The following is a 10,191-nucleotide window of genomic DNA, read 5'->3' as shown; positions in this document are numbered from 1 at the left end:
CAAAAATGCGCAACTTTGCACTTTGGGATTTTTTTAAGCTTACGCAGTTTACCGTGCGAGATCAGGAATGTGATTAATTAATAGTTCGGGCGATTACGTGTTCGGTGATAGCAAACATGTATTTTTATTTATTTTTATTTATAACCTGGGAAAAGGGGGTGATTCAGACTTTTATTAGCAGTTTGAAGCTCTCCCCCCTGTCTTCATTGTTCTCCTATGGAGAGAGCTAAAGAAAAGACCAAAACAGGACAACAAAGAGTTAATCTACAAACACCTCACCTGTTATCTCTTCTGACCATCACCACTGACCTGTCTGAGCTCGGATTACAGCTGTCACCCAGCTCTGTGCCTGTAATCCTCTGTTATCTGCTTTCTGCTGCCGGCTAACTCCCTCCTTCCTCCTCCCCCCTCCCCTCTCCCTAGAACAGACAGGGGACGACTCCTGCAACAAGTCACAATTTTCAGATTTTTTGGAGTGGATGAAAAAGAGGAAGGAGGGGGGACCTGGGAAAAGGCTTTTTACATGCAGATAATGGCAGATTTGGCTAATAAACCCAATTACAAAGTGTCTTAAAATCGCCTGGACTATTGATTTCTGCATAGTGACTCTTTAAAGCTTACTCAATAACTTTGTTTTTGTACTTGAGTCAATGAAACTATGGCACAAGCCTCAGTGTCGGAACGCCCTCCCTGAAGAGAGATACTCTGCTTAGCTTTCTTAAATAAACAAGTTCTGCTGTGATACTGCGAGGTGTCGGTGTGGTTGTTCCACGCACGATAAAACTAACGGCTTGTAATTGGAAGCAGACCGTCAATATAACAGAACCCACTAGAGTTAATCCAAAACATAGCTGGTCATTATATCCATATATCAGACAACAAGGTCAGGTTATATCCGAGCTCTCTCTTTTTTTGTCTTTGATTAGAGATGAGCAAACCGGGTTCGGGTTCGAGTCCATCCGAACCAGAACGATCGGCATCCAACTTAGCGGGGGCTGCTGAAGTTGGATAAAGCTCTAAGGTTGTCTGGAAAACATGCATGCAGCCAATGACTATATCCATGTTTTCCACATAGCCTTAGGGCTTTATCCAACTTCAGCAGCCACCGCTAATCAAATGCCGAAAGTTCGGGTTCGTATGGACTCGAGCATGCTCCAGGTTCGCTCATCTCTATCCCTAGTCATAGTATTTTTTTGTCCTCTAATAGGGAGACAATGGGCTGCATTAACAATTGGGTGATCTGTAGGGACCTAGCATGGTGGGTCCTCTGTTATTTGTACAAATGAAAGATTTTAGAGTAAAAATGAAGCCAATCACTTTGTTAGCTCGGCAATCGGCTGCCATTGAACTCTATTCCGCTCCTCCCAAGGTGCCGGGAAAAGCTGGATCCAGTCCTGAGAAACTTCTCCCAGTTTTGCAGGACTGTATCCAGCTTTTCCCGACACCCAGAGCAACACGGACTTCCACGGTATCCGGCTGCGATTTGCTTAGTTTTTCTGTAAATTTGTTGGTTTTGTCTTGACAATTCACTTCCCTGTACTATTCGGTAGGTTACAAAAATTTTTTCTAATTTTTGCACTTTTAGTGCTAAACTGGCTCCCATTCATATGTGGAGATCTTAATTTTAATATCATAAGTAAGGGTATATTCACAATTTTCACATTTAGGATGGGCACAGGAAAACCACCTGGTATATTACACTGACATATCCATGGGTTTTACATTCAGACAGATGTCAAGAGTTACTAGTATACTAGGTATACCCCTTTCATCTGTATACAACAGCATAGTCAACTATGTTGTTTTATATAGATCCAGAAAAAAACAAGTGTATATCACAGAGTATGTATAACCAAACGGTGGCTTCTATCAGAGGCAATAGGCGTTGGATTTAATCATAGTTTATAGTTCAGTCACTTTTTTTTATTGTAACATAAAAAATAAAGTGCCAGTACAGAGCAAAGGTCAACTGTATTTAGATACAGAAAAGGTAATTGGACCATAAAACCAGAGGAAATTTAACAAGAGAAAAACTGTACCTAAATGTTCAGAGCAACTTTGTAAAATAGTCAAGATGAAGACAAATGGACATACAGGGCCGGCGCCAGCACCCGGATAACCCAGGCAAGTGCCGGCGCCCAGGGAGGGAGAAGGACCCAGCTCTGTAATGTTCAGCCTGCTCAATGTAGTGAGAAGACAAATGTAGTCAGAAGACAAAGGGTAGAAGCAGGAGCGGTGAGCATCCTGCACACAAAGAGAAAGGAGGGTGAAGCACCTGATCACATGACCGGCAGGTCCTCAATATTACCATGTGGAGATCAGCCCGAAAGAGAGGAAGAGGGAGAAGACTGAGCTGTAAGTACTGTTTGTATGTCCTGTATCTCTGAGTATATATGTATCTGTCAGTGTGTGTATCCAGGGGCGGATTAACTTCACCATGGGCCCCTCGCCAAGCGCCCCTCTTAGAAGGGGAGGAGGAAAAAGCAAAAATAAAAATTGTCCTGGTTATCAAGGCCGAAACCCACTGTATTGTTAAGGGGTTAATATATCTCTCCACCTGGTTCTATACATTCTCTTGGTTGCTCTTCTTTAGCTGGATAATTGGGAAACATACTTTGCGATGTATAGTACTACTTGTTTATTGAGGCACTTTATATTGAGGTATATTGATTATTTAAAGCCAGGTGGGATCTACATTGTATCATATACACTACTGATCATGATGGTAACTTGTACATGAACACAACACACACGTACAATCTCACACATTATGCACGTATAAAAATCCAGAGAAGACACATGCACATTCTATATACATTATATAACAGTACGTACATCATACATATTATATAACAGTACATACACTATGCATATTACATATATTATATAACAGTACACACATTATGTTAATTATATATGTGTATATATATATATATATATATATATATATATATATATATATATATTACTCTTAATTATAAGAAGAACTATAAGCAGGTTAGAGGAATTGACTAATGTAACCTGCTCATAGCTCCCTAGTCCGCATAGGCCACTGAGGATGAAGGTATATACTTCTCTTACCTTCATCCTCAGCGCTGTTCCCGTGTTGTCTGTTGTGAGATGCTCTGCCTGGTAAAACCGTTAGGAGCTCCAGTGATAATCATTAGAAAAGGCGGGCTGGTCTCGGGTGGATCGGCGCATTGGGGGGTGGTAGCCCTGCCCCCAGTGCTTCTAACAACCTTACCAGATGGAGCATCTAACAGCAAACAGCGCGATAATCGCATCGAGGATGAAGGTAACAGACATATCCATCCTCAGCGCCCCATGGGGACTAGGGAGCTAACAGCAGGTTAGGTTAATCTAACCTGCTGATAGTTCCCCTTTAAAAAAAAAAAAATTAGCTGGCAGCATTGGATAATACAGCAGCTGACAGAACTAGGAGCTTCATGGTGCTGCCTGCTGACTTCCTCCCCTTTGCTCTTCCTCCCTACTACCAAGCAGTGTAATATTACACCGGCAGCAGCAGGACAGGAGATCTTCCTATATAGGGCCTCAGGGAAGGAGGGGGATGGGGGGTTGTGTCGGCTCCAGGAGCGCTCTGCAGCCACTGAGGTGGGCCTGTGCTATGAGCAATAAGCTATAGGAAGGGTCACTCTCGGATAATGCAGGCTGCTGCTGTATGCTCCTGCTTCTGACCCACATGAACACCGCAGCTGCAGGGGCTCCTCTTGGGGATGGGGGCCCTGAACAATTGCCCAGTGTGCCACCCCCCAACGCCAGCCCTAACTCAGGGCCAGGTTCGGTGGACAGCCCGAGGTACATTTAGCTGTGTTTCCATGCTAAACTGTGAAGAATTAATGTACAATACACAGCACCCACAAGTTGAATTCATTTTCTGCATACAGGCTCGTTTTTTTCCATAAATGACGATTTTCACCCTTTCAGTGTAGTAAGGGGTTAAACCTGCAGTGACTTTACATTTAAAAAAAAAATGACATGTAACATGTTTGATGAAAAAGCTATAGCTAACAGAAATTGATGATGAAAAATAAAGTCACTTTACTCTTCAAGGGTTAAGCAATTGGGTGTGACCACAACTCCTCTGGATATTCAGTGTCCCGTTTCCTCCTTCCTCCCTCAGCCATGGCGTCTGCTATTCTGAGAGACGAGCTGCGCTGCTCCATCTGTTTATCTGTATTTAAGGCTCCTGTAATGCTGAGATGTGGCCACAACTTCTGCCGGGTCTGTATTGGTCGTGTGCTGGATACACAGGACGGGGCTGGAGTTTATTCCTGTCCTGAATGCAGAGAAGAGTATCAGGAGCGGCCTGCACTGATGAGGAACATAAATCTCCATAATGTAGCAGAACGTTTCCTGGTTACTCAGCCAGAACAAGAGGAGATCACCGGGATCTGCTGCACTTACTGTGTGGACTCTGCTGTACCTGCTGTGAGATCCTGTCTGCACTGTGAGGCTTCTCTGTGTGATAAACACCTGAGAGCTCACAGCAAGTCACCAGAACACGTCTTATCTGAGCCCAGCACTTCCCTGGAGAAGAGGAAATGTTCTGTCCATAAGAAGATCCTGGAATATTACTGTACTGAGGACTCTGCTTGTATCTGTGTGTACTGCAGATTGGATGGAGAACATCGGGGACACCAGGTGGAGATGCTGGATGAGGCCTCTGAGAAGAAGAAGAAGAAACTGAGAAAAATTCTCCAGAAACTGATTAATAAGAGAGAGGAGACTGAGGAAAGAGTCCAGAGTGTGGAGGAGCGCAGGAGAAAAGCTCAAGAAAAAGCATCTGGAGAAGCCGAAAGAGTCACTGCCCTGTTTACAGACATCAGGAGACGGCTGGACGACCTGGAGAAGAGGGTCCTGAGCGAGATCTCCAGGCAGGAAAAGGAAGAGTCACTGTCACTGTCTGCTCGGATCCAGCAGCTGGAAATAAAGAAGGACGAGCTGTCCAGGAAGATGAAACACATTGAGGAGCTGTGTTACATGGCGGATCCACTGACTGTCTTACAGGAACCAGACACAGGTGACTTGTGTGATCCTGAGGAGGGGGGAGGTGATGAGGACACAGGGGGACATGATAGACAGCCCCATGGTGTAGATTATCTGGATGTGACTGTGATCTCAGACACATTTCGCACATTATGTGACATAATATCAGGTATAAGGAACTATGGGGAGTATCCTGCAGACATATTACTGGATGTAAACACTGCTAATAATAATCTCCTTATATCAGACGACCTGAAAACTGCAACCTGGACACGAGAGAAGCAGAATCGTCCAGAAACAGCAGAGAGATTCCAGGACTATGATCAGGTGATGAGCAGCAGGAGATTCTCCTCAGGGCGACATTACTGGGATGTGGAGAGCAGTAGATCAGGGGAGGGGAGGGTGGGGATGTGTTATCCCAGTATAGACAGGAGGGGAGATCAGTCAGTCATTGGAGATAATAACAAGTCCTGGTGTATGGGGAGGGGTAATAATCAGTATACAGTGATACATGACAGGAAAGAGATCCGGTTACCTTTACAATATCTCCAGTGATAGATTCAAGATCTGTCTGGATTATGAGGCCGGGCAGCTGTCCTTTTATGAGCTGTGTGACCCCATCAGACACTTACACACCTTCACCGCCACCTTCACCGAGCCCCTTCATGCTGTACTAGGTATATATGTATCATTCCTTCTAGGTCACTATACATGTGGCTCAGTGAGGATTATAAATTAAAAGATTATCAAATTATTATCAAATTTTCATGAAAAGCTGAAAGCCCCGGGATACATTGTGTAAGGATCAGCTGCAGGTTGAACCATTCTCGGCATTATTTCTAGTTCTTGTACGTTTCCCCCTTTTTCCATTCTTCAGCTCTCTTTGTAAGTCAGAAGTCTCAGGTCGCTCTTTTATATTAGAAAAGAAAGGGGAATCAAAATTTATCAACACAGAAACTTGGAACAAAAACTGGGAAAGTTCCCTGTGATGCACAGCTATTTGATGTGTCCAATGTGTTGTCCATGGTGCTTAAAGGGGTTATCCAGCGCTACAAAAACATGGCCACTTTCCACCTACTGTTGTCTCCAGTTTGGGTGGGGTTTTGAAACTCAGTTCCATTGAAGTAAATGGAGCTTTATTGCAAACCACGCCTGACCTGGAGACAACAGTAGGGGGGAAAGTGGCCATGTTTTTGTAGCGCTGGATAACCCCTTTAAAGGGATTATCCAGCGCTACACAAAAATGGCCACTTTCTTTCAGAGACAGCACCATTCTTGTCTCCAGCATGGGTGCAGGTTTTGTAACTCATTTCCATTGAAGTGAATGGAGCTTAATTGCAAACCACACCTGAACTGGAGACAAGAGTCATGCTGTCTCTGAAATAAAGTGGCCATGTTTTTGTAGCACTGCATAACCCCTTTAACACAGAGCTATACGCGCTGGACCCAATTGTTGTATAACTTCATGAGAACTGTATCAGGAAGTGTTAAAAACGACTTTTACCTTTACCCTGAGGGCTCTTTTTTAGGATCTCTCTGGATTGTAAATCAATAATCACGAGCAGACAGTATTGTAACTAAAGAACATTTAATAAATGATCGATAATCAAATGAAATCTAGTGAGAAATGACTATAAACAGTAATAAGAAAGAAATGTAAATATGACAATGCAAATAATACTACAGGATAGCAGGCAGATACAAAGGTACAAAATGTATGTATTATTAGTAGGCTCTCTAGCATAACCCCCTAAGAACGGCTAAATCATAATCATTAGTATTGCATAAATCAATATATATTATCTTATGAAACAATATGGCGTTATTATGGTAGTATATAAATGCAGACAATGGTGAATATATCAGTAAAATTTACTAAGGCGTATATCACACCATATACATGTAAAAATTATCACATAGAGCAAAAAAAAATAATAAAAAATTATTGAAAAACAGGTTAAAAGCGTACGTATCTATAAAATATAAATATCTATAGCATGATTCTTGGGATGTCCATAGAGAAATACATACAGTAGTTTTATCTATTGGCGACTTTGCAGGGCCCTTGCAGGTCGCCGATGTTTATGACCACTGTGTTTGTATTGGGTTAGTTGTCAGTCCACCATTTGATATTCTGGTATATATTGTAACGGTTAATGATTGTTGTTTCCGTTAATAAATAAGATGTATATCATATAAAGAATTGGTGGATGTCCACCTCTCGCCAGTATCGTGGCTCTATATCTGCGCTCTCTACGGCCGTAGACTGTTGGGAGCATATAGATGAATTTGGGTGTACGGCAGAGTTCTTATGTCGGGAGCTGTTAGGGTTGTATTACATGGGCCGAGCAGGGCCCGATAGTACCTGTAAACGAGCGCCGATCCGCTAGATAGTCCCTCGTTTACTGGGCCTATTACACAGCCCGATAATCGTTTAGCAAGAGCCCTTGCTAAACCTGCATACATTACCCATCCACGTTCCAGGGCTGCTCCTGCCGTCAGCTTCTCCCGGGGTCCCGCGAGCGCTCTAGCTTCACATCGGCCTGTCAGCTGATAAGCCACTCAGCCAATCACAGGCCGGGACCGCCGCGGCCTGTGATTGGCTGAGCGGCCTATCAGCTGACAGGCCGATGTGAAGTTAGATCGCTCGCGGGACCCCGGGAGAAGCGGACGGCAGGAGCAGCCCTGGAACGTGGATGGGTAATGTATATCGTTAGTCACCGCCTGTGCACCGCTATTACACGTAGCGATGCGCAGTCGGCGCCCGACAAAAATAGGTTCTTACCTATATCAACGATCAGCCGCGCTGAGAGATGAGTCCGATGCCCATAGAGAATGACGGAGCATCGGACTCCCCATTCATTCTCTATGGGCATCTGACTCTGCTGTCAGCGTGCGCGCCGGGCTTCAGGCGCTGATATCTCCTTGACTCGACCGGCTCAGGAAGCGGGACCCGGCGGGATCACGTGAGTATAGGGGGCTCTAACGGGGGGTTGGGAGCCTGTCACCCTGGCATGGGGGGGTGACAGGTGTCCTTTAATGGCAAATATTGGAGGTTGTTTTAAAATAACAGTACAGTGGTGCCTTGGATTACGAGCATAATTCGTTCCAGGACCGTGCTTGTAATCCAAATCCACTCTTAAACCAAAGCAAATTTTCCCATAAGAAATCATAGAAATGCAGACAATTGGTTCCAAACCCCCCCAAATAATGATTTATTATTCTGAATAACATGTAAAACTAATGAAACAAACATTCAGAAACAGCAGAATCTGTGATATTATAAGTTACTGTACAGTAATGGAGAGGATGGGAAACACAAGGGCGGACAGAGACTGCAGGGAGCATGATGGGATGAGCAGGACAGATGTGGGCACATACATGCAGCGCTCTCTGTCCGGGGAGAGAGGGGTAACAGCTATGGAGAGATTACCCCCACAGTCCTGTCCTCTGATGTAAGCCCAAGCCTGAAGTCGATTTGCTATGATTTGGAAGGTGGGGGAGACTTCCTGGGTCAGAGTACAGGGCTGTAGATCACGTTATGCAGACCATGCCCCTCCCCCACTCCCCCTCCCACCCAGTACAGGGAGCTCTTACACCAAAGCAATGCTCTTACACCAAGTCATAATTTTGAAAAACTGTGAGCTCTTAAACCAAAACGCTCTTAAACCAAGTTACTCTTAAACCAAGGTACCACTATTTATTTGCTATTAAATGGCAGCCATCTACTCAATTTCAACAGTGTGTGAACATAGCCTTTCTGTGTTTTCAATCCACTTTTGGTTGCAAAATACTGAGTGTGAATATAACCTTAAAAATTATTCTATATTGAGAAAAAAAGACATCTATTTAATTTCCATCAGGGGATTTGAACCAGAGAATGAACTGCTGGCAGGTCTGCAGACAGGTGAGTTACCTCTAAGACCACAGCCCCTATACATTAGGGAGGAGAGATTCAATTATACCTGAGTGTTTCTTTCAGACATAAAATGCTTACACAGGACTGATTTGCAATCTGACAGCTGAGCGAGCAGGAGGATGGGCAGCATTGATTATTCATGAAGAGGGAGGAGGATGCAAGAGCCCTCTGACCGGCCGCCCGCCACTAGCCGATACTTTGAGAACGTCAGTGAGACTGATGAAACTAGTTAGAACTAGGCTTGGCAGATTTTAAACTAGATATACTGGAGAATGACATTGACATAAAGATATGAGCCGGACATATACTGCAGACCAATTCTCTCCTATGGAACCTGCTGTGGGTTAAGTGCACTCGTGGAAGCCTGTAAGGGGGCGGACCGATTGCGCTATACAACGGTCCGTGCATCACGGCGTGTCGGCAGCCAACCACGACGGCACCTGGTACCCTAGTCAGGGTGGCTAACCTGGTACCACACCAGGGACGATTGGGTCAATAGCCCTAGTAGGGCGACACCTCATAAATGCGAATCACCACAGAGGGCCACACACTTTGACCCAGGGTGCACCACAACATGCACCCATGCACCTGATATAGCTGTTGATGGGAATATAGCTATCAGTCATATTTGGAGGTGAAGGCAACCCCAATATTAGCTTTGCATCACAGCCCATCCTTATTCTGCAGTATTGTCGCTCTGCAAAATCAATCAATAAAGGAGGCACCACAGTATATCTATTTTATTAGGGCACATACACAGGGTAAAATACATTGTACACTGGTGAACATTTTAACTAGTGATGAGCAAGTACTAAAATGCTCGGGTGCTCGTTACTCGAAACGTATATCTCCTGATACTCGAGTGCTCGTTTCGAGTAACGAACCCCATTGAAGTCAATGGGAGACTCAAGCATTTTTTGAGGGGACCCAGGTTCGGTAGAGGGAAGGTCGTGTGAAAACCTGGCAACCTGAGAAATTGATGGAAACACAACGGAAATGGACAGGAAACAGCAGGGGCAGCATGTATGCAAGCCTCTGAGGCTGCCTAATGGCACCATTATGCCTAGTTCTGTGCAACAGCCTGGTTAAAACAGAGGGACAGCAATGCATTCTGGAACCTGTAGAACTGAGTACATCAGTTCTATGCCGGATTGTACTACAACTCCCAGCTATACAGTGCAATACACACTACTTTAGGTGGGAGGACCGCCTGGAAAACTGGGATACAGCCTATGGCTATGGCTGTATCCCAGTTTTCCAGGCGT

At 44.5% G+C, this 10,191-nt stretch overlaps 1 protein-coding gene across 1 annotated transcript; it reads left to right on the top strand.

Moving 5' to 3' along the window:
• The first annotated feature begins 3,120 nt into the window (after nt 1-3,120).
• LOC138773731 (E3 ubiquitin/ISG15 ligase TRIM25-like) lies at nt 3,121-5,562 on the top strand. Its single transcript, XM_069954148.1, has 2 exons — nt 3,121-3,295; nt 4,115-5,562. Exons 1-2 carry the CDS (start codon nt 3,121-3,123, stop codon nt 5,560-5,562), a joined length of 1,623 nt encoding a protein of 540 aa, XP_069810249.1.
• The last annotated feature ends 4,629 nt before the right edge of the window (nt 5,563-10,191 follow it).

The sequence above is a fragment of the Dendropsophus ebraccatus genome, chromosome 1 (genome assembly GCF_027789765.1).
Source record: "Dendropsophus ebraccatus isolate aDenEbr1 chromosome 1, aDenEbr1.pat, whole genome shotgun sequence".
In the NCBI taxonomy this organism is placed as follows: domain Eukaryota; kingdom Metazoa; phylum Chordata; class Amphibia; order Anura; family Hylidae; genus Dendropsophus; species Dendropsophus ebraccatus.
Note: the sequence above shows the minus strand (reverse complement) of the source record. Positions and strands in the feature narration are given on the sequence as shown.

Excerpts from the sequence above, each read along its gene's own strand:
- LOC138773731 (XM_069954148.1), top strand. The coding sequence starts at position 3,121 with ATGCTCTGCCTGGTAAAACCGTTAGGAGCTCCAGTGATAATCATTAGA. Across the intron at positions 3,296-4,114 it reads TAATCGCATCGAGGATGAAG|TGTCCCGTTTCCTCCTTCCT; the intron begins GTAACAGACATA and ends CTGGATATTCAG.